Below are 16539 nucleotides of genomic sequence, written 5' to 3'. Positions count from 1 at the left end.
TTTCTCTGTTATTAATCTCTTTAGGTGATACTAATTATAGGGCTTTCACACTTTGAAGTTTCCTCTATCTGGCTCAGCTATAGAAAGAAATGTATATGGGTTACACACTACAATTGCTTTCTTGTTTCACAAGAAATGGCTCTATGCAGTGTTAAACTGACCAGTAAGGAAAAGAAGTTGGATCTAAATCCCTCTGAGAAGTCTTCAGCCCATGAGTGACGAGGAAACACAGAAAACAAGAAATATAAACACACCTCTTGTAGGATAAAGGTAGAAGAAAATCTATTACCATTAATGCCTGTTACAGTCTAAATCACATAGATTTCTCCAAATAGATTGAGTCTCATTAGTTGTCTTACCTGTGATATTAGATAAAGCAAGGGAATCCATTGAATCCCGAGCACATTGCTCTTGTTGTTTCAGGTTTGACAAACATTCTAGTGAGTCATCATACCATTGCTTTTGGTCATGTTTGTACCTAGTTGCACCATGTTCCATGTCCAACTCTTGGATTTTCCTGCTGCTTCCAGGTCCTGGGTGGCTCCCATATGCAGAATCCCCCAGTCCATCTTGGGATTGTGCCCAGTACATATCTGACTGGTATTTTTTACTTGCTAGGCTTTGACTGTTTTTTTTCAATTCTGATCTTCCCTTAACCATGCTTTCACAGATCCACTGTTCATTTGATCTAACATCTACTTCTACAGGCTGCTGAAAGAGGCCTTTATCACCAAATTTTAGAAGCAGCTGAGTCATGTAGTCTTCATGTTCAGCCCACTCCTCTGGATCATCAGGCATTTCCTCTCCCCTTCCTTTCCAGACATCTTCATCAACAAAACTTCCTCCTTGCCTTGACAAACTTAAATCATCCAGTTTTCGAGAAAGTGTATCATCAGCAGTACTGGAAAGACCAGGGAATTTGTAGTTCAGTGCTGGGGATAAGAGGAGAGACTGCCGGCACTGATCAGCTGACCGGCTGCTTTTCCCCATGCGAACGCTTCTTCTGGAATCTCTTGAGCGAGCAGACTGGAAGGCAGAGTCAGAAGAGTCTGAAGCATGAACATCCTCTCCAAGACTGCAGGATTTGGAACAATAAATCTGCCCTTGCTTGGGAAGGAAAGGGCAGCCGAGTAGGGAAACTTTGCAGTGAGCGCAAGAAAAGCAAGTTTCTGTTGCATGCCAGTGCTGTCCATCATAAGTCATCTGAGCATGATCAACTCCTATTTGGGAAAAAGGGGGATAATGTTTAAAGGAGTTTGTACATGATTAGAATTTTTTTCTGTCTATTCTTTGTTATCTACAATAGATAAATTTAAAAATAATGACAAACCCATAACTATAGATACTAAACTAAAACCACAGATATAATTTAAATTAAGCACATTTAGGTCCTAACTTGTCAACAAAAATTTTATTGCATGTTAAAGGCTAACAAATTTTCTGTGGCATAAAGTCTTCTGTAGGACTAGTACCTACTGCACTGATGATTGAAATGTGCTCTAGTCTTATGAAAGTATCACAGATTTCAGTAGGCCAATATCCATAGTGGGGCCTAAAGAAAATACAGGTTTGAGCGCACAAGTATAACCCCCCCCCCCGAGAAATCACAGCAGCAGTTGGTGATTATAGTACCCCCATCTACTGGGTGCTATGCTAATTTAATAGATCAAGTAATAAAGAAATGAACAGTTCCAATTACAGTACAATGAAGAATTAAATATACTGGCAGAATAACTCTGCAAACACGTTATTCCCACTGAAGCCTTATTGACATATGGCGACTTTGAAGTCAGCAGCAGAGTATTTTGAGAGACTGAAATTTTCTCACACCAGTTTTTAAATGCTGGTTTTAAGAAATCAGACACAACCCATTAGGGAATAGGCACTGCAAGAGGACTGGTTGCCAACGCTGCCACCAACTGGGCAAATACAGCTACAATCCTTGGTCATTGAAGAAGGGGCTCCTTCCAGCACATCAGATCAGAATTTTGATTTGTGGGTTAGTTTGAGATGTAAACGTGTTGGGATACTCACCTATGTGTTCCCCACAAGTCTCACAATATTCCGCATAAAGGGACTCAAAGCACCCACAGCAGAATGGCCGTCCATCCTTCATTATGTATCTCTGCCCTCCAAGTATGGTTTCACACTCAAGGCAACAGAAATGTTTCATGTGCCAATGGCGACCTTCTGCTTCGGTGCACTCATCAGCAAAAATAATCTAGGGGGAACAAATAGTTTAGACAAAGGTTTAGAGATGCCCTGGCTACTATGTGAAATCTATCAATATTTTTTCAAGATACATTTCTTCGATATACTAATGGAGCAGTTAATATGTAGAGATCACAAGAATGTTATTTTTCAAATGCCTATCAAAAATGAGTCACTTAATTGAACAAGAAATACAAAGTTCATCACCACTTTTGCCTTATATATTGTGTGAATGCAAGATTACCTCATCACATGCAGAACAGCGTGGCTTGAGTAGCTCAGCATGGTGTCTACCACAATGGATTTTCCCATCTTGGTAGAAATAGATTAAGTCAACAAGAAGTTCGTTGCATGTAAAGCACACAAAACAGGATGGATGCCAGCAAATCCCAGGCCCAGCTCTTGAAGCAAATACTGCAACTTCACCTCCACTTATCTTTGTACCACACTGCAAATAAAAACAGGATAGTTCAAAGATTGTTTTCCATAGTTCCATTTGACTTTCAGGTGTGCTTCAGGCATCATTTATTTGCTTGCTCTTTATGAAATTGTAACACAGGCCAAAGGAAATGGTTTGACCACATAGCAATCTAACACAGGTGAGCCTTGTAAATTTTAAGTAGTCCTATTACACACACACACCCCAAAACCGAGCTGCTATTTGTTTCTTCTTACATAGTTTTTGATACAGTTGAATTCAAACAGATGGAACAATAAATTATCCCAGTTCCACTTTGGGGAGGTGAGACATAAATCTAAATAAAATAAAAATATTACCTGTTCACAAAGAGCATGTGTTACTGATCTAGGAAGTAATTTGACTGTGCCTCGTCCCAGTGCTTCCTTCTTTCTTTGTGAACTAAATATCTGAAGCTCCTTCTTCTCTTCCTCACTTAAAGATTGGCAATATCTCACCTTCAAGAAAACAAAGGTCAGATTATTTCTGAAAGTAAAATGCATATTTCTCTTTAAAATGGAAAAAGCTCTTCTACTTAATACTAAAAGCCTGCGTTTATGGCTGTTTTAATGATGCACAGAGTGTTTTATTCTTTCCATTACTACTATATTGCTTTATTTTTGCCAATGAACTGCTTCAGTAACATGAAACAAACATCAGTGGCCATGTGTACAGCTGTGTTCTGACTGCACACATTGCTTTTGGTGAATGTGGCCAATGACAATTTATGGGTCAATACAATATAGAAGAGTTCTGTCTCACTTTGAAACACATGGAACAGCAGAGTATAGGAAATCTTACCATTTAAAGCATTGCTAGATAATCTGCACTGAGACAACTTTTCTAATTTTAAAGTAATGTTCTCCTGCTCTACATAAATGTAGTGCCCACCAAATGTGTTACAACTTTCATCATTTCTAGTCAACAAACATTTTTGGTCAAAACTGCAAACTTTTGACATGTTTTGATGGAAAACCTCTTGATCTGTTTTAGGCTGGTTTGTGGCCTTTTCCCAAACTGCAAGTAACTTTCAAACCCTTCCTGATTTAGAAAATGATCTCTCCCAGGCTTACACAGACCAGCGGACCTCTTCAATACATGGCAGAATTGTGTCACACCTCTAGTAGGCAAAGTGGAGTCTTTTCAGCAAGAAGTCTCAGACCATGTAAGGCTCCTGGACTATTCTATTGTTGTTGTTATTCACTTCTTTTCTACTTATGGTGACCATAAGGTGAATCTATCACAGGGTTCTCTTGGCAAGATTTGTCCAGAGGAGGTGTGCCATTGATTTCCTCTGAGGCTGAGAGTGTGTGACTTGCCCAAGGTCATCCAGTGGGTTTCATACAAGCTTCCAAATAATCTTCAAAGACAACCCCTACATACAGTATGTTACAGTAATCTAATCATGTTAGTCAGCCCTTGGATAACTGTGACCAGGCAAGACAGTTCTCCTAAATGTAAACTGCATGTAAACTATGCTGTTTACAAACTGGGTGCATATCTTTCTGCAAGTGAATTTATGACAACGCCTTGTATTTCCAATGATTTTTATTAGGTAAAGAATACTTAGAGAGCTGGTTTACCACTGTCTCCCTCTGAAATACAGTCTACAGCAGTGTTTTCCAAACTCTGCTCCTCCAGATGTTTTGGACTTCAGTTCTCAGAATTCTTTTTTATTGACCAAACTGACTTGGGCTTCTGGAAGTTGAAGCCCAAACCACCTGGAGGACCAAAGTCTGGGAAATACTGGTCTACAGTCATGGTTCTCCTACTGTGGCCCTGCAGATATTTTCGACTTCAAGTCCTGGAAATTCCAGCCAGCCTGGCCAATCCTCAAGAATTCTGGGAGGTAAACTCCAAAGCATCTGGAGGGTTACTGGCCTACAGCACTTGGTATTCTTTGGCAGATCCCATCCAGGTACTCATTAGGCCTGATCCTTCTTAGTTTCCAAGATCAGATAGGTTATGATACCTTCAGGATATTTAGGTGTAAAGGTTTATAGTTTATTGCCATAATTTTTGAAATAGGAAGACTCAAAGCAGCTAGGGCCTGCCTCATTCAGCATTTTGTTTTTACAGTAGCCAACACATGCTAAACAGAAAGTAAGTGTAATAGCAACCTCTCATTTAATTGCATCCAAAAGTCTGTTCTTATGGTAAAGCTCAGTAGGGTATGAAATATTTATCCATATCTACCTCATTATCATGGGGTGGTAGCTGATAAAGAAGCTGTTTAATTCGGTGTTTCTCTCCTGGACTGTTAACATAAGGAATCTTCTCCTCTGACAGACAAGCGAAGTACAGCTGTACCTAAATTGGAGAACAGAAATACACATAATAATAATAATAATAATAATAATAATAATAATAATTTTTATTTATATACTGCTTTTCCAAATTAGATCAAAGCGGTGTACAACAGGAAGTACAATACAAAGTCAAAATAAAACATAACAGGCCTCTCTCCCCCTCAAGATGGTGGTCGGAAGGAGGGCTTTTTCTTCTTTCAGGCAGGCAGTTGGAGCTTGCCTGCCTCTCTCCCCCCAAGATGGTGGCCGAATGGTGGGCTTTTCTTCTTCAGGCAGGCAGTTGGAGCTTGCCTGCCTCTCTCCCCCCAAGATGGTGGTCGGAAGGAGGACATAGTCACTCCTTTGTAAAAATCCTCATCTGCTACTTTATCTTGGGTTTTGTTTACAAGGCACACTACATTTTCTGCTTTGTACTTTCAGCACCGTTTGCGTACCTCCTGCAAAGACCAGATGAGCAAACTCAGCAAAACTAGTTTGCCTCAGATAGCTAGCACCCAGCTGTTGAATTGCTGCTCTGGAATGCAATTTCCAGTAACAATTAGGTTGCCATAAATTATGTACATCTAGTTTCCACCTCTTTCAGGGATATTCAGTAGGTCTGTTTAAGTTCCATGTTTTCTTTCTCTGTATTTTATCACACAATCTGTGAGGCTCTCCACAAAACAACTCTAACAGGCAGCCTGACTTTCTCCCAGAATTGAATAGACTAAAGCAGCAAACCTTTCTGGAAACCTGTGCTGATTTAAATTGATTTTTCCCCATCTCAACTTTGGTAGAAACATTTGAATTGTTGGATACAGCTGTATTTCCTATCTGATATGAATGGGAAGTCATTCAGAATTTGCCTATTCGGTCCCATGCAGCACACAAAAAGAAAATTGTGTTACAGCTTGGAACTTGCTTCTAGGACATCTACAGGTTATTCTTGTTGTTGTTTAAACTAGGATTACAGAACAGGAGAATTATTTCTGAACAAACTAACAAAATCCCAGTATAAAAGAAACTTCTTTATTACCATCAAGAGGATTCTGTTTCCAGATTGCTTAAAGGGCCACAATAAATTACTGGCAAAAATGCAGCTTAAATAGACAATAGATATTCTGCAGTTGGGAGTCTAATGTACTTAAATTACATCAACTTGATTCAGTGGTCATAGCAAGTAGAATAATTCAGAATTCTGCTTTATTGTGAATAAGCAAATATGCTGGTACACAGCCAAGAACAAATAGTGGTATATGGTTCTAGTTTAAGAGTGCAACAAGCCAGTGATCTCATTTCAGATATAACAGAAGCTTCCTGGTTTGTTTAGCTGCTCCTTTTGGCAGGAGAAGCCAAGGAGAATCAAGGAGCATGCACCAGTACACTTGCTCATTCACAAAGAATTCTTACTGCAACATGAGAACTAGGCCACTGGCTTGAAAACAGCAGTAGCCTTATAGAATGGTTTAAAAATAAAAAATAGAAGTCATTCACAAGATGCCACAGCTAAATCACATAACAAGCATTCATTCCTGCTTGTGATCAACTTTGCAGACTAAATTAGCATAACAATCTTAAATCATATCAACTAGTAGATACAGAAATAGGCATTCCTACAGCAACGTAGGCTGAGATGCTATGCTTACTATTGTAACTAAAGATGACCATATTAGTTTAATTAGATGTTCAACGTCTCATAAGTCTGGAATGGATTATACATATTTCCCTAAATGGAGAAAATTAGCTTCATTATTTTGCTCTTTGGTTCAACATGTACAGGCACCAAAGAAGACCTAAGGGTCAACGTTGTGAACTCCTGATGGAAGAAAAATATTAAAACAAGGCTGCAAAGGAACATAATTACTTGTTTTTGAGAAGCTTGAAAGATACGGGCTGGAATCCCCTTGGGGCATTACACCAACATAATTATTGGTTAAGTCAGTGGTTGTGCAGTTTAAATACTTGTGTAAGGAGGTATGCAATATCCCCTTATGCAAACCATTTCCCCATTCAACCATAGCAGAATAGCAGATAAAAATAGCTGTACTCCCACCCTCACCTCACAACCAGTATAGTCAGTGGAATATCCCCAAAACATCCTCTACAACAGCTGGGCTGCTACTAACTACATTATCCCCTACCAACACCATCACCAATTGCATAAGTACATTGTCAAACTTAATGTTCCATTGGCATATAAACAGGATCTCAATCATCCATCTCTCACCTGTTCTGGTCTAAGACCTGGAGGGACCCATGCAAATTCTTCTAAAGCACATCCAGAGTCATCGTCTGATGCTGAGCTTCTTTGAAAGCTAAATGTAAGGTTGCCAACTTTTGGCTCCATTTCCAAAAGACACAAGTCAGTGTGGGACTGTCAGGTTATTCAGTTCCAGTTCATCAATTAAGAACTCTAGACAGAGAGATTAAAAAGTCAGATTTGCAATTTAAAAAACCCGTAATTGTCATTTGCAAAAAAATAAATATGTCATTCTTTCTCAGGTGAATTATTTACATTATGTTACATTATAACAATACAAAAAGGTTTTACTTCCCATTTATAGTTACTTTACAGCCCAAAACACACAGCCTAGATAAACAACAATGAAAAAGACCTACTTCTAAGCAACAGTGCCTTTTCTTTTCTTTTCTTTTCTTTTCTTTTCTTTTCTTTTCTTTAGGCTCTTAGAGTTTGTTTGAACATGGTTTAAGATCCTAGTTAGTAAAGCAACTATTAAATTAGTTCATATTTTAGATATGAGAAATTATCATGAAGGATAGTGTGGTCTCTATCCTTTCTAACCAATTGAGACATACACATCTGAAGTGGGTACTGCCTCATTAAAAAAAAATGCTATAAACAGTGACAGGAATTGGCATACTAATATTGTGAAATCACTATTGACTTCAGATTTAAATATTTCACAATACAGCTGCTTCCAAACGGAAATATACAAAGGCAAATCCATGGCCATAGGGAAAGTTGTGGCTCATGGTACACAAGCAGCCCTCAGATCCTCACTTTCAAAACTCACAAAACCCAGTGCCCCAAAGTCCACTGAATCCCCATTTTTTCTCTGATACATCCCAGGCCCCCAAAATAAACTAAAATCATGCAAAACACCCTCCCAGCTCCCAAAAGATATCCTTTGCAATCAACAGAAAGAAGTATGTGGAGTGCATGGGGGAGCAGGCATAGCCCCTGGGGGGGGTGAAACAGCCCATAGCCCCTATGTGGTTGTCTAGCCTGATGTAGAAGGAGTGGTATGCCATGAACCACTGGACACTGAACAGTACAACAGCATTTTCTCTTTTACTTCCCAAATCACAATGGTCCGTTTAAAGATAAATTTTACTTCTCTAAAGATAAACCTTTAAACTTTCCTTAAGCATAAGACAGAATTGCTTCATGAAGCTTCTTAATAAAAAGATTCTTAAAATACTGGACAGGATGTACACTATTACAAAAGCTGTGATACTGTGCCTATTGCTTTGAAGTTCATAAGCATGGTGAAGTATGAAAAAGCATATATAATATAATATAATATAATATAATATAATATAATATATTTAATTATTTTGTATGCCACCTTTCTTCCAGAATGGGACCCATGGAAGCTCTCAGAGAATCAAGTTAAAAATCTTCACAATAAAATCTAAAAACCTTTAAAATCACCACATAAAACAGTATAAAATAATTTAAAAGACATGCAAAGGTTTAAAAAGATAAATAAAACATCCCAAGAAGCTCCCCTGTTTACACATTAAAAGCTTGCTTAAACAAAAACCTCTTTGCATGCCAGCTAAAGGAAAGCCAGTGGCCAGGCCAGCCTTCCATGGAAAGGAATGCCAGAGGAGGGAGCAGCAACTTAGAAGGTTCTCACTCGTGTCTTCACCAGCAAGTCTTTGATAGTGGCAGAATCTTCTGGTCATAAGCCATATAGAGCTTTAACTCATGACCAGCACTTTGAATTGTGCTGGGAAAAAACTGGTAGCTAATGAGGCTGTTTCAACAAGGGAATTATGGGCTCCCTATAACTGACCCCGGGTCAGCATTCTAGCCACCATATTTAGAATCTGATTAAGTTTTGGGACAGTTTCCAAAGGCAGCTCCACATTGAGTGCATTACAGTAGTCAAAATGGGACGTAATCAAGGCATATTGATTACGACCAGGCAGACCCAGCAACATCGGGGACTGCCTGAAGGAAGAGGCCCCTCCCTCCTCAACTGTCATCTTGGCCTCAGAGGGAGCGATCGGGCAGACCCAGCAACATCAGGGACTGCCTGAAGGAAGAGGCCCCTCCCTCCTCAACTGTCATCTTGGCCTCAGAGGGAGCGACCAGGCAGACCCAGCAACATCAGGGACTGCCTGAAGGAAGAGGCCCCTCCCTCCTCAACTGTCATCTTGGCCTCAGAGGGAGTGATCAGGCAGACCCAGCAACATCAGGGACTGCCTGAAGGACGAGACTTCTCCCTCCTTTAACTGTCACCTTTTGTATTGTATTACAATTTTTACTGTACACCGCTATGATCATTCGGAATAGCGGTCTATAAATAAAACGTATTATTATTATTATTATTATTATTATTATTATTATTATTAGCCACCACAGCCAGATCTGATGTGTGTTAACTGAGGCTAGTTTTAGCTGTGCAAATGGCTGCTGCTGAAACCTGGGCATCCAGGCTCAGAGCTGAGTCCAAGAGAACACCCAAGCTGCGAGCATGAAATTTCAAAGGGAGTATAAATCCATCCAGGACAGATGGAGTCCCTATTCCTTGATTGCTTTTCAACTGACTTGGGGCATCTCTGTCTTGTCTGGATTCAGTTTCAATTTGTTTGCCCTCATCCAGTCCATTACTGACAACAAACATTGTTCAGTACAGAGACAGCTTCCTTGGAATCAGATGGGAAGGAGAGAGAGAGCTGGGTGTCATCAGCCTATTGATGGCATCACACCTCAAAACTCTAGATGACCTCTAACAATGGTTTCATGTAGATGTAGATGTTAAGCAGCATGGGAGGGAGGGCAAAAAAGAACTCTGTGGGACTCTACAGGTCAACAGTCACAGTATAGAACAGAAAACCCCCAGTACCACCTTCTGACTTTGCCCCTCCAAGAAATAACGGAACTACTTCATAACAGTGTCTTCAAGTCCAATCCCAGAGAGTTGGCCCAGAAGAATACCACTGCCAGTGATATGAAAAGCCATTGAGAGCAGCAGACTAACAGGGATGCACTCCCGCTTCCAGTTCCCTGTACAGATAATCCACCAAGATGACCAAAGCTGTCTCCATCCCATAACCTGAAGTCAGGTTGAAATGGACCCAGATAATGTCTCATCCAGAAATCCCTGGAGTTCTGGCCTTGCCCTAAAATGAAATATTAGAGACTGGCCAATAATTATTCAGAATGATAGAATCCTGGGAGGGCTCTTTTAAAAAGGATAGAAACTTCTTTTGCTGTAGTGAGGTTTACCCATTTGGCAAGTGTCCTTACCCACTTGGCCAGTCTCCCTCTAACTGTTTTCAGAAGCCAGGAAGGGCAAGGATCCATGTGGTGGCTCACATCTCTTCAACTATGCTGTCAACATTCTCAGGCTCTACAAACTGAAATCTATCCAATAATACAGGACAAGCAAGTACCAAGATTACATTCACTGGATTTGGCTGAACTGCAGCATCCAAATCAGAGCTGTTGTGAATGATTTTGTCTGCAGTACATCTTACAAATTTGTCACAGTGGGTTGTCAAGTGGATTTTGTTTTTCTTTGTGTGAGTCAGAGTGTAAAAGTTCCTCCACATCCTTGACTACTCGAGACAGCTCTGCTGGACAACACTATGCAGAGGTGGCAGAGAAGTATAATTTCTTATATAGTTCTGCCACACCCAGATCACCATCATCCTGCCCAGAACGGAAAGCCTGTCTGATGGCTGTCATGAGAGACATGAAGTCCTGAGCTTCACCTGACAGAGCAGTATGCATGGACATTGAAGTCCCCTAGTGCAACAAGGCAAGGGGACTGCAACACAAGTGAACTAAATGGTTAACCATCACCAAGCCAAACCCTATATTGCTTATAAAGAAATGAATAACCACAGATTTTTAGTAACCAGTCTGAATTTCAGAGAGATCTAAAATTATTGTGTTTATTTCCAGGATCAGTGTGCATCATTACAGATTACCATTAATTACAACTTCTAAAAGTGATTGTCAGTGTGGAAACTGAGTCACCCCTTTACCACAAACACCTTCTGCAAGGTAAACCCATGCCACAAAATGACATCTGTGATAATGATTCAAAGTATGTCTCAGTTTGAATTTGGCTTAACACTTTTACATCAATCACTACATGCTTTCCTACGCAGCAATCTGCGCATTTGAGGCAGTAAATGCAAGTCAAAACTAATGTCATACTCAAAAAGCTTGCCAAGACTAAATGTGGTCCATGTGTGCTACAAATAGCCCCAAATTGTTCTCTCACCTCCAACCCCGCCTTTTCCTTTTGTTTTCTTGTGGGAATTTCCTGTGCAGACTGATGTCTGCAGTACAATCTTACATTTGAACAGATTATCTTATTTCATTTCACGTTAGCAGAGAAGATTTTTTAAACCCAAAGTGTCTCTTGAAACCATTCACAGAAAGAGAGAATGAATGTTAACAAAAGCTACAATCTAACTGTATAACTGGACTGAAGAGCAATTTAAGAAACTGAAATATTGTAATTTAATAGAAATTGTTCTGATCAAAGAAATCTTGCATAGAAGTTACAGAACACCCAACTCTTTCTTTTTAAAAAATGTATTATTTTTCTCTATGCAACAGTTGAAGCCTTGTGTGAAAACTAACCCTTATGTTAGGATTTCCAGTTCGCTGAATCTGTTCTGTGGTCACCTCTGACCAGATCAAAGAGGTCACAATTCATAAGGCCAGTTACACAAATATCCTTGCCTAGCCCCTGCTGTTTAACTCTGTCCTGCAGGGCAAATTGTTTAACAACTTTTTGTTAAACTGCTTGTTAACATGGCTATAGGGAATACAAGATGCATATCACACATCCCATTCACAATGGGCTGCAACTCCAACCCTAGAGGGTCAAGGCTTGAGGTTAAAAAGCAGGTGTCTGTGTCACTATTCTAATATGCATGATAATCCACTCCCAAGAGGACAAGAAGTGATGCCAAACATTACCAAATCTGAACATTACTTTTGTTCAGTATATCCCCAGTGCATGGGAGTGGCTATGGTTGGAAATTGTTTTGTTAGAATTCTACCCTAAAATTTATTTAATTGTTTTACTTTTATCTTACCTTTCCCCCAGAACTGTGATTCAAGGTGTCACTGAAATCATTACTTATCATTAAGAAAGAGTAAGATGCACCTACTTTTGACAAGAAATAGAATAATATTTTAGAAAGCTTTCATGTTCTACTTTCTTCAGACAACACAAAAGCGAACCACAGAGGCATGATTCATACAAGATGCTTTTGACTGTAGTAGAAGAGATTACTCCATATTTGTGTTCTACTGAAAACCAATGAGATTTTAAAGCACTCAGCTTTGGCTGTAAGCTTGCAAATGAAAAGCACTAGCATTACATGCTAATTAGGACCATTTGCCTGCATATGAGGCTAGAAAGACGTTAAGACATGTTGTGGTTCAATGGAAATATTGAATAGTTGAGGACAGAGAGCAATAGAAATACTAAATAGTTTAGGCCAGAGAGCAATATTCCAGAGAAGTCAATGTTCCTATTAGTTTTTTCTTATGAAATCATAATATTACATTTTAAAGATTCCCACTAGCATATATTTTTTATATTTCTTATAAACAGCCAAAGGAAATGGCAGCCAAATTTTACTCCAGTGTAAACATATACTCAGGTTTCACTCCATCACCTGTTAGCTCTTGAACACCACACTTCTTTGTTAAAATGTATAGCAGTTAGATTGGAAAGACTTCTACAAAGAAAACATTTAAGGAAGTCATAAAATAGTCATAGTTCTGTATATTTAAAAACATCACAGTTCTGATTATCTTTACTTTTTAAAAAGCTGGCATTTAATTTCTTGTAATAAGCTGTTACAACTCTATTTTGCCTTCCTACATATTAAAAGTTTAGGAAAGAAAAGATTAGTAACCAATCTCACACTGTCCATGCTGCACATTACATTTATCTATCTATGCACACAGCATTCAGATGCAGAAAGAATACAACCCTCTAACTGTGAGATAATTATGCTTCACCAGGTTTTCTCTGACATTTATATGTAATTTTTAACTCATCAGATGTAATTCTATGTATTAAATATTTCTACTTAACATCAATCTCTAGGCAATCCCCAACAGAAATCTACATTCCTGTGAAATCTACTGAATTCTAATCCAGAGCAATCCTACCTAAAATTAACTACAATTATTACATTACTGTTTTAAAACAAAACAATCCTGCAAGGATGGGAAACCCATGCACACCAGGTACAATCCTTCAGCTGTGTTTGACACAATCACAAGATAAAAGACTCCACCACTATTTTAACATTCCTCACTAATGACATAGTCTCCTTTAAAAAAAGTTAAATAATATATAGATAGAAAAGCTAACCTTAAAAACAGTTATTTTGGTAAAACACTGATTATTCAGAAGGTGGCACTCACCATTACACAGGTTTGTTGCAGTCTCCATCTGCCACTTCTATAGGAGCAAAACTGCCTAACAGTGAAGCCAACACAGCAGTAAAAGCAATAAAACACAGGGGGAGGGAAGGAATCACCAGGAAGCCCTTCCTCTCTTTTCCATCCTGCCAGCATCAGAAGAGCAGGCAAGGAGGGAGGATGTATGAGATGGAAGCAAATCCACTCAAAGAAGGAGATGAATGAAAAAAACACACCAGTGTCAGTGTCATTATAAAAGACACTTGCTATTCATGCCAGCATCTCTATTTTCCTTCTAGCACCTGAAACAGAAAACCAAACCAAGCCCATTCTTTGATTTTTATGTTTACTCATAGATCATATAGATCTTTTCACTTAGGACAACTGCATGTCACCACTTTATCTGTGTACAGACACCTTACTAGTATTCAGAGATGCAGCAATGTTAAGCATCAGCATACAAAAGAATCTTGGAGCAGCTTTGTGACCAACTGGGAAAAACAGTTTTTAGCATAAGCTTTTGTACTCAGTGTACTTTATCTCGAATGTGCTACAAGATTCTTTGGTGTATGATCGCACATTTTAAAAATTGCCAGTTTCAAGCAGACTTTTTAAAAAATCAATTTATATGCTTAGCCTGTGATTATTGTGCACAATCTTGTCCTAATTCCAACTTGATTCAATGTATTAGAGTAAGCTCAGAGAATCAATTGCTAACACTTACATAAATCCTGCTGATTCAACAGGTTTCCTTCGGTTACGTAAATCCCATTGATCCAAGTGAAGGATAAATATCTCACAAAACTACATATCCCAGAATTTCACAGCATTGAGCCATGGCAGTTAAAATGGCATCAAACTGAATTAATTCTGCAGTGTTGATGTAGCCCAAACCATCTCTGGCATAGCTGCTGTGATAGGAAGACAGACTCTTACACAGTTTGCTCAGTTTAGATTTTAGTTTTTCCTTGAGGACCACATAACTGTTTTAAAAAATATTATTTACCAACTGCGGGAAGTTGTGGATGAAGAAGAAGGGCAGTCAATTCAATGGGGGAAGGGGGAGACTCAGAGCCCAGGGTTCCTAAACCAGCATCTATATTGCAGAAATAATCCATGTTGACACTACTTTAACTGCCATGGCTCAATGCTTGGAATTCTGGGAAGTGTATTTTGTTACAGTACCAGAGTTCTGCTGCTGTGTGCTTTCAAATAGTTTCTGACTTATTGCAACCCCAAGGTGAATCTATCATGGGGTTTTCTTGGCAAAATCTGATCAGAGGAGGTTTGCCATTGCCTTACACTGAAACTGAGAGAGTGTGACTTGCCCATAGTTACCCAGTAGGTTTCATGGCCAAGTTGGGAACTGAACCCTGATCTCCAGACTCATATCATTTGCAAGATTTTTTTAAAAATCCTGAACAGAAGCCTTCTCTCCCCTCATTCTTCTTACAACTGCCTTCTCTTCCCCAAACTTCCTTAAATGGCCAAGGGGGATTCAAGCCCTGGTCTCCAAAAGTCATATTCCAATGCTCAAAATACCACACCATGCTGGATCTCTCCATAATTCTTCTTGTTGTTGTGTGCCTTCAAGTTGTTTCCAACCTATGATGACCCTAAGGCAATGGGGCAGTTTGCCTTTGGCTTTCTCTGAAACCAAGAGAGTATGACTCATCCAGCCATGCAGTGGGTTTTCATGGCCGAATGGGAGTTGAACCCTGGTCTCCAAAAGTTATATCCCAATTCTCAAACCACTACACCATGCTGGCTCTCTCCATAATTCTTATGGGAATGCAATAACCTCATTTTGCCCTTCCCCTGTAGCTACTCCCTTAAAGTTTAGCTAATGGGAACAACTAGGGAGATTTCTTCATTCTCTCCTGCTAGCCTTTCCTTTTTAAAGATCAGCTGGCCTCTCTCTGGCTGAGACAGACTGATATATTGTATTTTCTTAAGGGGAGGGATCTAGATTCCCTTTCTCATTCCAAATAAATGATTCAAAGCAAGCTTTTTTCAGGAAGTGGGTTAGTTTAGGTGCAAGGACAAGAGATTCTTAGGCTTTGGAAAAGTATTTTCTTGTTTGCAGGCTCCCTACTTTAGTTGACGTAACCCCAACTCCACCTTCTATTGTGTCTAAAAGCCCCCCTGGCTACATATCAGGCCCAGAGAGCTGACCCTTGTGCAGTTTCTGATTCCTTAAGCACTAGTCACAGTGCAGATCAATCACTGCTGACCCAGTATGAACTATAAACTCCCATAAAGCAACACTTTTCAGGGAGAAAAACACCAAGTGAGTGTTCTGGCAGAATGAATGCATAAAACTAAAAAAGAAAGGAGTTCTGATAAAACTAAAAAAGAAAGGAGTCCTGATTGTTTTCTCTTATTCTTCTCCAGGCCCAGCACTATCACAACAAGGACATTAGCAAGTGGATGTCACTGGATCAGAAAATTAACAAGTGCTACTATTCTGGGGGAAATTCATTTCCATATCAATGGCCCAAAACATTCACTGCTATGCAAACCAAGAAAAGTTAGGTATTTCTGCAAGTGATGAAACCATTACTGCACCAAACAGAAGGAACAATAGCTTGGAATCTTATCCTGTTACCCTGCTTAAGGTTCTATATTCAATACACAGGTTTTCGTATTCATGGCAAGGTTAGAGAACTGGATAAATCAGGATTCTATATTATTATTAATATTACTAACCTTTATTTATGAAGCACTGTAAATTTACACAGCGCTGTACATGCAATCTTTTTAGTTATCATACCCCTTCTCTTATTATGCAGGATGCGTCCCAATAAAAGTCTAGGCTGATCTTCAAAATCCATGATGTTACTATCCTGAAGCAAAAGAGGTCTAGAAAACTGGAAACAACCTCTTTCAGGCAGCTTTGAATTTTCTCACACCAAACTTACCCC

General features: G+C 39.3%; 1 protein-coding gene across 4 annotated transcripts in view; it reads right to left on the bottom strand.

Moving 5' to 3' along the window:
* PRICKLE1 (prickle planar cell polarity protein 1) overlaps positions 1–16539 on the bottom strand; it is an 84984-nt gene that overhangs the window by 4759 nt on the left and 63686 nt on the right. For 3 of the 4 annotated variants that reach the window (XM_089524268.1, XM_089524272.1, XM_089524269.1), the window contains 6 exons: positions 7184–7369; positions 4865–4978; positions 2989–3126; positions 2456–2659; positions 2035–2221; positions 360–1220 (listed from right to left, as the gene is read on the bottom strand). In XM_089524268.1, the coding sequence (XP_089380394.1) occupies positions 360–1220; positions 2035–2221; positions 2456–2659; positions 2989–3126; positions 4865–4978; positions 7184–7303 (1624 nt within the window). In that variant the 5' untranslated portion in view covers positions 7304–7369. Of the gene's footprint in view, positions 1–359; positions 1221–2034; positions 2222–2455; positions 2660–2988; positions 3127–4864; positions 4979–7183; positions 7370–13618; positions 13685–16539 lie in introns of those variants that run through there. The other variant, XM_089524270.1, reaches the window with a different exon arrangement.

This window comes from Sceloporus occidentalis, unplaced genomic scaffold (genome assembly GCF_023333645.1).
Source record: "Sceloporus occidentalis isolate IW3139 unplaced genomic scaffold, rSceOcc1.0.p SCAF_5, whole genome shotgun sequence".
In the NCBI taxonomy this organism is placed as follows: Eukaryota; Metazoa; Chordata; class Lepidosauria; order Squamata; family Phrynosomatidae; genus Sceloporus; species Sceloporus occidentalis.
This window is presented reverse-complemented; position numbering and strand designations above follow the sequence as displayed.